This window comes from Oncorhynchus clarkii, chromosome 12, assembly GCF_045791955.1.
Source record: "Oncorhynchus clarkii lewisi isolate Uvic-CL-2024 chromosome 12, UVic_Ocla_1.0, whole genome shotgun sequence".
In the NCBI taxonomy this organism is placed as follows: Eukaryota; Metazoa; Chordata; class Actinopteri; order Salmoniformes; family Salmonidae; genus Oncorhynchus; species Oncorhynchus clarkii.
The window spans coordinates 18,059,228-18,073,487 of record NC_092158.1 but is presented as its reverse complement, the minus strand read 5'-3'; the positions used below and the strand labels follow the sequence as shown (position 1 = coordinate 18,073,487).

Here is a 14,260-nt window from a genome sequence, read left to right as displayed (position 1 = left end):
TTATTTCTTCTTTTGTACCGTCTGTTTTGTTGTTCCGTAGCTTCTAAATGCTATAGCAGTTCGTCTAAGAAGCTGGGTCTCCTCTCCCAGCTTGCGCTTTCTAAACTCCCCTCGAGGAGCCCCTCTCCACGAGCCAGGAAGAAGATACGACTCTTCCTCACTCTCAGACACACCGACTCAGAGCAGGGTGACGATGATGTCACCTCTGACATCACTTCCTCTGATGTTTCCTCAGACCTGCCCTCTGACTTCACTGATGTCACCTCTGATGTCACCTCTGACATCACCGATACGAACTCTGACCCTCCGTCGCCAGATACGCTGATGGACATAGAGCAAGGTAGTCTGGGTACTGTAGTTTCCCTGGAAGGAGGAAGGTTTGAATCCTGTGTGACCCCCAGGACACTCATCTGTGTGCCCTGTCATTGGTCACCTTCCAGCTACAGTTGAACCATCACACTGTATTAGATGTCCTCTCCCTCCTTTTCTCCTCTACAGCATTTACCCTGTACTGTACTGCAGTGGTTCCCAAACAGGAGTTATGGCAATGTCCTCAATCAAGGACCGGATTAACCCTATCAGTCCCGAGACCCCAGCAAAAATCGACTTTTTATTTATCTGACTTTCATTGATCTGCATGTCCAGACCTCATATTTAACCATTTTCTTTTCAGGACAAAATTTGACATAAACAGTTGCATTCATGAGTTTTATTGACTTGTGTCAATAAAACAAATAAGGTCTGCCAAAGCAAACACCTGATAAAAATGAATTTATATGAATGCTGTAAGTACAGAATTTGTTTTCTTAGTGGAAAATTAATATCCGACTAGTCAGTGACAACTGTGTGGAGTTTGTGAAAACAACTATATGAGCCTATTACAGCATTATAGGCGTTTTTGTAGAAAGACCACCCTTGTCTCACAAACAATGCTCTAACTCCGCCCCCGTTAATCACACAGACTAATCCAATGACACAACCTGTAGTCTGTAGCTCAAACACACTATGTTTAAAAGGAATTAGAAGTCCAAATTGCGCCGGCATCACGGTGGGACTCATTGTGTTAAAATGAGGGACCACTGTTTGGAAATCGCTGATATTGTATGTTACCCTATCCTTCCTCCTTCCTCCAACCAAATCTGTCCCTCTACTCCAGTTTAATCTGTCCCTGGCCTGAAAGTCCATTCTTCTCCTGTGTGGACCTGTGACTCTCCGTCTGTAATATACAGCCTCTCCCTTGGACTGTACATCTCTGGATGAGCACACTTCCCTCTACTGTGGAACCCCTCTTTGTCTGCAACTATCATTGACCAGAAATATGTCGATCTCTTTTTCTAACACTATCTTCTTTTCTCAACCGTGATTACCTATCGCTTGTTTTATGCCAGGACTGTTTCTGTTGACTGATAGACTTCTCTCTCACTCTCTCTCCCTAGTTGCGTCTCGGTGGTGGGGCAGCAAGCGGATGGACTTTGCCCTGTACTGTCCTGATGCCCTCACCGCCTTCCCCACTGTAGCTCTGCCTCACCTCTTCCATGCTTCATACTGGGAATCCACTGACGTTGTCTCCTTCCTACTCAGACAGGTACAACTGGTTATGAATGCCCTATGAATGTTTACAGCATAATAAAGGCATTGCCTCCTTTGACCTGTTATAAGGGCTCATGTATTCTATATGAATGCTTATGTAACCATCCCTGTCTGCTTCTCCAGGTGATGAGGCATGAGAACTCTAGTATTCTGGAGCTGGATGGTAAAGAGGTGACCGAGTTCAAGCCATCTAAACCCAGAGAGAAATGGCTGCGCAAGAGGACACACGTCAAGATCAGGGTGAGCACAGGCCCCTTCCTAACTGTTAACTGGAAATGACACAACGACAAAGTTCCAGTTTAACAAAGTTTACTAAACCGTATGAACACCCACAAAGTGTACTATACCGTATGAACACCCACAAAGTGTACTATACCGTATGAACACCCACAAAGTGTACTATACCGTATGAACACCCACAAAGTTTACTAAACCGTATGAACACCCACAAAGTGTACTATACCGTATGAACACCCACAAAGTGTACTATACCGTATGAACACCCACAAAGTGTACTATACCGTATGAACACCCACAAAGTTTACTAAACCGTATGAACACCCACAAAGTGTACTATACCGTATGAACACCCACAAAGTGTACTATACCGTATGAACACCCACAAAGTGTACTATACCGTATGAACACCCACAAAGTCAAATCAAATCAAATTTTATTTGTCACATACACATGGTTAGCAGATGTTAATGCGAGTGTAGCGAAATGCTTGTGCTTCTAGTTCCGACAATGCAGTAATAACCAACAAGTAATCTAACTAACATACGGTATAGTACACTTTGTGGGTGTTCACATAGTGTACTATACCGTATGAACACCCACAAAGTTTACTATACCGTATGAACACCCACAAAGTTTACTATACCGTATGAACACCCACAAAGTGTACTATACCGTATGAACACCCACAAAGTGTACTATACCGTATAAACACCCACAAAGTGTACTATACCGTATGAACACCCACAAAGTGTACTATACCGTATGAACACCCACAAAGTGTACTATACCGTATGAACACCCACAAAGTGTACTATACCGTATGAACACCCACAAAGTTTACTATACCGTATGAACACCCACAAAGTGTACTATACCGTATGAACACCTACAAAGTTTACTATACCGTATGAACACCCACAAAGTGTACTATACCGTATGAACACCCACAAAGTTTACTATACCGTATGAACACCCACAAAGTGTACTATACCGTATGAACACCCACAAAGTGTACTATACCGTATGAACACCCACAAAGTGTACTATACCGTATGAACACCCACAAAGTTTACTATACCGTATGAACACCCACAAAGTTTACTATACCGTATGAACACCCACAAAGTGTACTATACCGTATGAACACCCACAAAGTGTACTATACCGTATGAACACCCACAAAGTTTACTATACCGTATGAACACCCACAAAGTTTACTATACCGTATGAACACCCACAAAGTGTACTATACCGTATGAACACCCACAAAGTGTACTATACCGTATGAACACCCACAAAGTGTACTATACCGTATGAACACCCACAAAGTGTACTATACCGTATGAACACCCACAAAGTGTACTATACCGTATGAACACCCACAAAGTGTACTATACCGTATGAACACCCACAAAGTGTACTATACCGTATGAACACCCACAAAGTTTACTATACCGTATGAACACCCACAAAGTGTACTATACCGTATGAACACCCACAAAGTTTACTATACCGTATGAACACCCACAAAGTGTACTATACCGTATGAACACCCACAAAGTTTACTATACCGTATGAACACCCACAAAGTGTACTATACCGTATGAACACCCACAAAGTGTACTATACCGTATGAACACCCACAAAGTTTACTATACCGTATGAACACCCACAAAGTTTACTATACCGTATGAACACCCACAAAGTGTACTATACCGTATGAACACCCACAAAGTGTACTATACCGTATGAACACCCACAAAGTTTACTATACCGTATGAACACCCACAAAGTTTACTATACCGTATGAACACCCACAAAGTGTACTATACCGTATGAACACCCACAAAGTGTACTATACCGTATGAAAACCCACAAAGTGTACTATACCGTATGAACACCCACAAAGTGTACTATACCGTATGAACACCCACAAAGTGTACTATACCGTATGAACACCCACAAAGTGTACTATACCGTATGAACACCCACAAAGTTTACTATACCGTATGAACACCCACAAAGTGTACTATACCGTATGAACACCCACAAAGTTTACTATACCGTATGAACACCCACAAAGTGTACTATACCGTATGAACACCCACAAAGTTTACTATACCGTATGAACACCCACAAAGTGTACTATACCGTATGAACACCCACAAAGTGTACTATACCGTATGAACACCCACAAAGTGTACTATACCGTATGAACACCCACAAAGTTTACTATACCGTATGAACACCCACAAAGTTTACTATACCGTATGAACACCCACAAAGTGTACTATACCGTATGAACACCCACAAAGTGTACTATACCGTATGAACACCCTCAAAGTGTACTATACCGTATGAACACCCACAAAGTGTACTATACCGTATGAACACCCACAAAGTGTACTATACCGTATGAACACCCACAAAGTGTACTATACCGTATGAACACCCACAAAGTGTACTATACCGTATGAACACCCACAAAGTTTACTATACCGTATGAACACCCACAAAGTTTACTATACCGTATGAACACCCACAAAGTGTACTATACCGTATGAACACCCACAAAGTGTACTATACCGTATGAAAACCCACAAAGGTAGCCATTACACTCAAGGCCAGGTCCATCAACGACTAGACTTCCGGCGCCTGCTCACTCTTGACTGAGTGATAGCCCTGTAATAACAGAAATATAGGGATACATAAAACATGAACTTAGTACTAACCACTTTTAGCCATTAGTGATATCTCAAGTTAATGCATTTATCAGGAGTTTACTAGTTTCTGTATCAGTACACCAATGGTAAATGTGTGTGTGTGTGTGTGTGTGTGTGTGTGTGTGTGTGTGTGTGTGTGTGTGTGTGTGTGTGTGTGTGTGTGTGTGTGTGTGTGTGTGTGTGTGTGTGTGTGTGTGTGTGTGTGTGTGTGTGTGTGTGTGTGTGTGTGCGTGCGTGCGTGTGTGTAGAACGTTACAGCCAACCACCGTGTGAATGATGCTGTGTTCACTGAGGATGGAACACAGCTGGTGATGGGACGCTTCATGTACGGACCTCTGGACATGGTCACTCTCACTGGGGAGAAGGTAAAGCATCGCATCGGGACAAACTTGAGTTCTGCCACTGATTGCAAGACACTGGGATAGAGCCAAACCCTAACTTGAGATACTTCCATGCAACTCAATTTTTGTTTGCATAAATAATTAATTTCTGTCAATGCAACATATGGGCGTGTAATCCGTAACCTCCTCTTGCTCCTCCTCCAGATTGACATCCACATCATGACCCAGCCCCCCTCAGGAGAGTGGATGTACTTTGACACCGAGCTGACCAATAGCAGCGGACGGATCTCCTATGTCATCCCAGAGAGCAAGAGGCTGGGCATTGGAGTTTATCCTGTCAAACTGGTCGTCAGGTAGGTTACAGGATTCATCTGATTAGCTGATTTTCATGGTGTTTTTGAGTATTAAAACAAGCTTTGAATTAAGTGTATTTGTTACAATTCCTCTTTCCTGCACCTCTCCTCCTCTCTCTCTCTCTCTCTCTCTCTTGCCCTCCCGTTCCCTTCCTCCCTCCCTCTCTCTCTCGCCCCCTCCCTTCCTCCCTCTCTTAGGGGTGACCATACATTTGCGGACAGCTACCTGACGGTGTTGCCGCGGGGAACAGAGTTTGTAGTGTTCAGTATTGACGGCTCGTTTGCTGCCAGTGTGTCCATCATGGGAAGTGACCCCAAGGTCAGAGCTGGAGCTGTAGATGTGGTCAGGTAGGAACATGATGAGTTTTATTTAATGTGGTTGTAGCTATATGTTCCTGCCCAGGAGTCACACTAGCTAATGTTGACATACAAGTTGTGAATAGTCCCTGGCAATCATCAAATTAATAAATTAATAGACAAGACACCCAACCCTTTGGGCTTCTACTTGTTCACCCACATCCTGGTCTCCCTCCCTCCCTCCCCCAGACACTGGCAGGACCTGGGCTATCTGATAGTGTATGTGACAGGTCGTCCAGACATGCAGAAGCAGCGTGTGGTGGCCTGGCTGTCTCAACATAACTTCCCTCATGGCATCGTGTCCTTCTGTGACGGCCTGGTCCACGACCCCCTCAGACACAAGGCCAACTTCCTCAAGGCCCTCATCTGTGAGGTACAGTAACGGGGGCAGAGATGAGGGTGTAGGGGTAAGGGGTTAGGGTAACACTGAGTTTGAGGAAGGGTAAGTGGGTTGTTCAGGGTGAGGGGACTAGGCGAGGTAGGTTTCTACTGTCAAAATGTGATAGAAACAACAAAACTATCCCTACTGATGTAGTGTTTCTAACAGTCCATTTGTGTGTGTGTGTGTGTGTGTGTGTGTGTGTGTGTGTGTGTGTGTGTGTGTGTGTGTGTGTGTGTGTGTGTGTGTGTGTGTGTGTGTGTGTGTGTAGGCCCATATGAAGATCTTTGCTGCTTACGGCTCTACTAAGGACATTTCAGTGTACTCCTCAATAGGCCTGCCCCCGTCACACATCTACATAGTGGGGCGGCCCACCAAGAAGATGTCCAGCCAGTGTCAGGTACTTAACTAGCTCTTAGAAAATACACTGTCCCCCAAAAATAAGTCATACATTCAAGTGTATAATAGGCAGAATCTACCACATACCCAGAGCTGATTAGTTAAGGTGCTGAATCTACCACACACCCAGAGCTGATTAGTTAAGGTGCTGAATCTACCACATACCCAGAGCTGATTAGTTAAGGTGCTGAATCTACCACACACCCAGAGCTGATTAGTTAAGGTGCTGAATCTACCACACACCCAGAGCTGATGAGTTAAGGTGCTGAATCTACCACACACCCAGAGCTGATTAGTTAAGGTGCTGAATCTACCACACACCCAGAGCTGATTAGTTAAGGTGCTGAATCTACCACACACCCAGAGCTGATTAGTTAAGGTGCTGAATCTACCACACACCCAGAGCTGATTAGTTAAGGTGCTGAATCTACCACACACCCAGAGCTGATGAGTTAAGGTGCTGAATCTACCACACACCCAGAGCTGATGAGTTAAGGTGCTGAATCTACCACACACCCAGAGCTGATTAGTTAAGGTGCTGAATCTACCACACACCCAGAGCTGATGAGTTAAGGTGCTGAATCTACCACACACCCAGAGCTGATTAGTTAAGGTGCTGAATCTACCACACACCCAGAGCTGATTAGTTAAGGTGCTGAATCTACCACACACCCAGAGCTGATTAGTTAAGGTGCTGAATCTACCACACACCCAGAGCTGATTAGTTAAGGTGCTGAATCTACCACACACCCAGAGCTGATTAGTTAAGGTGCTGAATCTACCACATACCCAGAGCTGATTAGTTAAGGTGCTGAATCTACCAGACACCCAGAGCTGATTAGTTAAGATGCTGAATCTACCACACACCCAGAGCTGATTAGTTAAGGTGCTGAATCTACCACACACCCAGAGCTGATTAGTTAAGGTGCTGAATCTACCACACACCCAGAGCTGATGAGTTAAGGTGCTGAATCTACCACACACCCAGAGCTGATTAGTTAAGGTGCTGAATCTACCACACACCCAGAGCTGATTAGTTAAGGTGCTGAATCTACCACACACCCAGAGCTGATTAGTTAAGGTGCTGAATCTACCACACACCCAGAGCTGATTAGTTAAGGTGCTGAATCTACCACACACCCAGAGCTGATTAGTTAAGGTGCTGAATCTACCACACACCCAGAGCTGATTAGTTAAGGTGCTGAATCTACCACACACCCAGAGCTGATTAGTTAAGGTGCTGAATCTACCACACACCCAGAGCTGATTAGTTAAGGTGCTGAATCTACCACACACCCAGAGCTGATTAGTTAAGGTGCTGAATCTACCACACACCCAGAGCTGATGAGTTAAGGTGCTGAATCTACCACACACCCAGAGCTGATTAGTTAAGGTGCTGAATCTACCATACACCCAGAGCTGATTAGTTAAGGTGCTGAATCTACCACATACCCAGAGCTGATTAGTTAAGGTGCTGAATATACCACACACCCAGAGCTGCTGATGAGTTAAGGTGCTGAATCTACCACACACCCAGAGCTGATGAGTTAAGGTGCTGAATCTACCACACACCCAGAGCTGATTAGTTAAGGTGCTGAATCTACCACACACCCAGAGCTGATTAGTTAAGGTGCTGAATCTACCACACACCCAGAGCTGATTAGTTAAGGTGCTGAATCTACCATACACCCAGAGCTGATTAGTTAAGGTGCTGAATCTACCACACACCCAGAGCTGATTAGTTAAGGTGAAGGAGGCAAAAGGCAAAACTGGATGAACAGGACATAATAAATACAAGTGTATAAACGCTCATCTTCCAACTTCCCCTATGAATAAATAGAATGCATAAATGTATCCCTATAGCTGGATAGTTTAGTAGATACATAAAGTGATTGATCTGATCTCTCATCCATTCCTTCCCCTTCTGTCTATCTGATCTCTCTCAGTTCATCCCAGATGGCTATGCGTCTCATCTCTCCCAGCTGGAGTACAGTCAGAGGTCTCGTCCTGCCAAGACCGCCAGTGCCCGTATCATCCTCCGTAAGGGCAGCTTTGGACTGGGCGCGGCCGGGGGGGACTACCTCCGCAAGCGCAACCACATCCTGCGCTCAATCAACCCAACTGGGGGGGGGGTTTCTAGCTCCTCTGGCCAACCAGGACGTACGGAACGCACGCTGAGCCAATGCGAGGTGGAGAGGGAGAAAGCAGCGGGGACCCAGAGGAGTATGAGTATAGCAGCTGGGTGTTGGGGCCGCACCGGGAGCACCAAGGAGGAGTCAGGAGGGTTACTCAGCCCTAAGTAGGGCTCACCAGACTGGGCTACAGGGGGAGGGGACCCTGCCTGACTGGACATGAACACCATCTCTGGACTGGCCCTGAGAGAGAGATGGAGAGAGGAGGAAATATGGTGAGAGAGAGAGATAAAGAAAATTATGGGATGAAACAGGGGAGGGATAGGGTTAACAGAGGGATGGAAAGAGAGATGGAGAGAGAGGGAAAAGGGCAGAGAGGGTCTCTGGGGAAGTGGATATAAAGCCAGAAAGATGGGTGTTGCTCTAACTTTGATGTACATTTTCTAAAGACGTTTCTACTGTATCATGAGTCTCACAGTCAAGACTTTTATATTACCTATCTTGGCCACGAAAAGAACTGTAAGGAAAAACGAAACATTTAAACAAACTATCGTAAGCCTTAATCGTTGCCCCCTTGGGGCCTGGAAGGCCCACCCCGGTCCGAGGAATGGTTGAATTTACTCTCTGCATCTAAAGGACAATGGGAATTCACAACCACCCCAGCACAGGACAGGCGCAGACAGTGGAGCCATCAAAAGAAGTGTCAATGGTGACCTGGAGGTCAGGGTGGTCAGTTTGTAGCCATGGCAACAAGCCAACAACTTCACCTCTGATTTTATCCCTTTATCTTCGCTGAGATACTGTCAACTAAGAAGCACCATTACCCTAAAGAAAGATTGAGGGAAGAGGAGAAGAAAGAGGGAGAAGGATACATGGAAAGAGGGTAGATACAGAGAGAGATGCAAGGCAAAAGAGAGGGAGGGGCAAGGTTATGAATGAGGTGTAGAATTTCCCTCTAGTCTCTATTTTCCTCTACTGTTTTCAGTGTGGTACTACACAGTGATTTGTACTGTCAACGTTGGCTCCGCTCCAGTCCTTTTAAGTCAATAACAGAGTAGCTACAGTACCAGTACCATGTATCTCAGTTTGGCCTGTGGGCTGTCCCAGGCCTTAAACACCAACGACATGTTTATGAGTCAGACTGAAGGAACCCAGGACTGAGCTTAATAAGGCTTGGCTTTGATATAACAGAAGACATTAGTAACACATTTCCTCAGACAGATAACAGCAACAATCCCTTTACCAGACCATCTGCTTGCAATACCTTTGAGCCACCAGTGGTGGGCACTCTCCCACTCTGTTTTCCATAAGCATGATGCTGTTGGTAGTCATTCAGTCCATCATGCGGCGCCCCCTAGCGCTCAACGTTTGCCATTACACACAATTCAGTGACCACTGGACTTCCCTATGATACTCTGAGGAGTCTGAGCTCTTTCATTCTTGAGGGATGGGATGAATGCTATTCATTAGACATTACTACATTTCAGTCTGGATAAAGACATGCTTTGATTACACTTTATTTTACAGTTCCCCTATCCTGTTTTAGTTTACCTGGTAGTAATACCTCATGATAGACGCCTGCTGATACCAAGTTGTTTCCAACTGTGATTAATTATCTGAAGTACCAGAGAATATACAATGTTATTCCTTAGCAAATACCAGCTGTCATAGGACTGTAGAATAAAGTGTTACTGATACTTTGACTAAATCTATGACAACCTGTACACAAAATGAAAGATGAACACCTAACAGAGAAGCAGTAGTAGGGTTGCACCCTTTTTTATCATACTGTCCTGTTGTCTGGCTCCTACTGGTTAGATATTGATATGAGAGAGTGTTCCTTTATCCTCCACTTCAAATATATTCCCATTACTAATCACACAAAGCCAACGCAGGGCCAAAACACCAATCTCTCTCTTAACGGCTGCAGTATCTCAACCTGTTCAACCTCGTTGTTCGTAGCACTAGTTTATGGCAGAGAATCTAGTTACCATCTCATGTAGCTACATATTGTTACCTTTGTAGTGCATGATATAATAACTATTCATTATTGCAGGGTATGTGTGCTACAGTACTTACACTCGTGTACATTTTTTAAATGTCAGGATTACTTAATAATGTAAGTAAATGTGCCAAGAACAAGACAGTTGTTGGTTAGGTGTGGAAAGATAATGTACCAGGCTGTATCCAACCTTTCCTTTGTGCTGTGTATGGTGAGATGAGTTGGAGCTTGTTGCATTGAGATCATGGCGGCATGGCTTTAACTAAAAGGCTGTGCTGTTATATACTGTATTTTACAGATGTAAATCAGATTAGATCTATGAATTTGTAGATATGTTTTAATCCAACATATTGTCCATATCTAAGTAAAGGACATAATTGCTGATATAGGATGAGGTTATGGTTTCACTTATGACTTGAGCGCTTGTAAGCTCTAGCATGTTGCTTTGATTCTAGGGACACTATTGTCAACTACAGTAGGGTGGCAGGTAGCCAAGCTGTTAGAGTATTGGACCAGTAACTAAAAGTTTGCTGGTTTTAATAACCTAGGCTGACAAAGTGAAAAAAATCCCTTATAAAACAACTCATTTGACCAATGTGGTGGGATGTAGGGATACCTAGTCAGTTGTCCAACTGAACATAGCTTCCGGATTAATCCAACTCCTCTGAATCAGAGAGGTGCGAAAGGCTGCCATAATTGAAATCCATGTCTTCAGCACCCGGGGAACAGTGGGTTAACTACCTTGCTCAGGGGCACAAAGACAGATGTTTACCTTGTTCGCTCAGGGATTCAATCCAGCATCCTTTTGTTTACTGGCCCAACACTCTAATCACTAAACTACCTGCCTCCCTATGTATGTGACAATAAAACACCCTTGTATTGTCAACCTAAATGGAAGGTTTGATTTATTGCTATCTGTTATACAACGGGTGGGTCTAATACTGAATGCTGATTGGCTTAGGTGAGGATTGTTCATGTGATTAAAGCAATAGTTTTTGTCAGACATTGATCAGACCAAAAAAAGAATAATCTAGTCCATTTGTTGTGTACAGTAGTTCTAGTTACCTAAGGACACTTTTGAGGTCTTTAAAAAAAAACGGTTGGAATTTGGTTCTGCAGTGAGGTAGCTGTAGCTGATTGGCTGGAAGGCACTGTGAGGTTTTAGATACAGCCATACTGTTCCCCTCTGGCCTGTGGGTTGGTGATGATGAGCTAGTGGAATGTCCTCCTGCTACAGAGCTGGAGAGCCCAGACTGTACAGGAGCCATGGATGTCTGTCTGTCAGTGTAGATAAGGTCAAAATGATACTGTATATGTAGGAATATAATGGTTGAGAGGTATTTATTTACATAACTCATGCGGTTACTTAATATGATGGATCTTTCAGGTGAATAGCGTTTTGTTTATGATGACGGTCTAGTTCTGAATAGGAGGACCAACAGTCAGTGGAAGGTGTTTGTTTTCTTAGCCAGTGCAATATTATTATTGTTCCAGTCGCAGAACCACAAGCAGACACAGACAGTCAGAGACCACAGCAGAGACAATCTATATATTGTATCTAACATGCACAAGCATAGACAACATAGACAACATCTAGTTCTACTGTCCCGCCCCTTCACACTTCTACTGTCCCTTTACAAAGGTTAACTGTTACGATTTTATAGTGCAAACAAAACTATTTTTCAAACCGGACCATTTTACAAAGTCTTTGACAAAATACTGTATTGCTTCCTATCGTGTGTGAAGGTAGATTTTTTAGTCAGAATGAAGAAGTGGCTGAATGTGAACAGGTGAACGTGAAACTCCATCCACTATTTGAATTGTATTAGGTGGTGTTCATCATTCAGACTGGGTTAGCCCTCAATACTGTATACAGTATGAATATATCAGTTATGTTAACCACTTAACCATACAGTATGTCGTGAAATAGAAATGTATGTCAGAAAAAACAACTGTTTATATTTGAGAATATTACAATTATTGCCACTTTAGTAGCAGTCTTGCATGTACTCCTATTAGATGTCAGTGTACACAATGTACAGGACATGTTCTACTGTATGGGGCTGAAATCTTATTAATAGTTCTACACCTTGTAGAGTTACAGGTACAACGAGAACTATATAACAATGTGTTCCGTCTGTTCTGTACTAGCATTCCACTCCTTGTCATGACAACAATTTATTTTATGGTTGGCATGGCAAGGAGTAATGTAAACCTTTTTTTGGGGGGGTGGGGGTTAGTTAATGCTTTTTACTAAGGAGTGTAATATTAGCACAAACAGACTGCATTTCAGGCTAACAATGTGTACTTACACTGTACCTGCTTATGTAGCTACCACGTAAATACATAGATTTCTGAATACTTAATATGCTGTAAAGTGGGACCAATATATTTAGCTACAATACAGTACATACATAGAATTTATGTCATTTACTCAAGTATTAATAATATAAAATGTACACAAGCTTAACATGATAATATACATTAACAGATTGGGAATGTTTTGTACAGTATTAGTACAATACAGTAATGGCATATACTATCACTCTAAATATATATATAGGGGTAACATATACTGGTTGAAGTGGCAATAATTTAATTGTATTTTGATTATATGCAGTTTATTGGACATAAAGGTAGAATAGTAATGATATAATGCATATTTGAATTTGAAGGCATGTACATAAATGAAATAGTGTTCTGTACCTCTTACAATCTCATCCATTTCCCTTTGTAGCAGGTCTGAATTTCAAATGGTTTCAGATTTATATCTGTGACAGTTTATCATGGTTTTCTTTTACAGAAAAACAAAACATCATCATCAGCATTATTAGGCAAGGCCGTAAGACGTATACTTATGTACTTGAAGTGACACATATTTGAAACACCTCCAACATCAGATCTGTATGCAGATCCCTCACTGCTCGCTCTCTCTCTCCTCTGGTTAATAGCTCACTTTGAACCTTCGAGGGTGAGAGCTCGCTGTATCATTGTCTCTGTACTGTGGAATAAATACAATTGGAAAACGAGCACTCTCTCCTTGTAGATTTTATGGTTTATGTGGGATAACATTTTATAGCAAAGTATTATTTGTACATGTAGTGTTTTGTTTATGATGATCATTCTATTGTATTAATTGGAGGACCAACAATAATATTGACATAGAGAAACAGACACAGCAGAGGCAACAAATCACACCCACACACAGATCCAGGTTTAGTTACCATCATTCCAGAGAAAACATGTGAGTACCTACACTCTTATTACAATCTACTTATGCAACTACTGTATACTACAAAACATGTATACATCATGTCACAAAACTTTTATTTTTAAAAATAAAATAGCTACATTTAAGCTACAAAGCTGTCATAACTTTGTTGTATAGGCCTACAGAACACCTTTATGAAACAGTCATAACACCTTTATGAAACAGTCATAACACCTTTATGAAACAGTCATAACACCTTTATGAAACAGTCATAACACCTTTATGAAACAGTCATAACACCTTTATGAAACAGTCATAACACCTTTATAGTGTTGCAGTATTATTCATAACCATCAAAACACATTTATTCAACATCATTAATAAGCAGTTTTCTAACTAAATACAAACATTAAAGTTGATATTTTTACTGTCACAGTACCAGGCAACAGGCTGGGAGAAGCACAGGTACCATTACCCTGGTAGCAGTTTAGGGGTAAAATGTCTTGCTCCAGGCCACATTGGTAGTAGGGGAT

General features: G+C 42.7%; 1 protein-coding gene across 7 annotated transcripts in view; it reads left to right on the top strand.

Moving 5' to 3' along the window:
• LOC139422812 (membrane-associated phosphatidylinositol transfer protein 2-like) overlaps positions 1-13,526 on the top strand; it is a 58,407-nt gene extending 44,881 nt beyond the window's left edge. For 4 of the 7 annotated variants that reach the window (XM_071174184.1, XM_071174182.1, XM_071174183.1 and 1 more), the window contains 9 exons: positions 41-340; positions 1,437-1,585; positions 1,714-1,830; positions 4,802-4,918; positions 5,099-5,247; positions 5,446-5,595; positions 5,794-5,977; positions 6,255-6,383; positions 8,329-13,526. In XM_071174184.1, the coding sequence (XP_071030285.1) occupies positions 41-340; positions 1,437-1,585; positions 1,714-1,830; positions 4,802-4,918; positions 5,099-5,247; positions 5,446-5,595; positions 5,794-5,977; positions 6,255-6,383; positions 8,329-8,685 (1,652 nt within the window). In that variant the 3' untranslated portion in view covers positions 8,686-13,526. The remainder of the gene's footprint in view (positions 1-40; positions 341-1,436; positions 1,586-1,713; positions 1,831-4,801; positions 4,919-5,098; positions 5,248-5,445; positions 5,596-5,793; positions 5,978-6,254; positions 6,384-8,328) is intronic. The other 3 variants (XM_071174188.1, XM_071174186.1, XM_071174185.1) reach the window with 1 other exon arrangement.
• Positions 13,527-14,260: the final 734 nt, after the last annotated feature.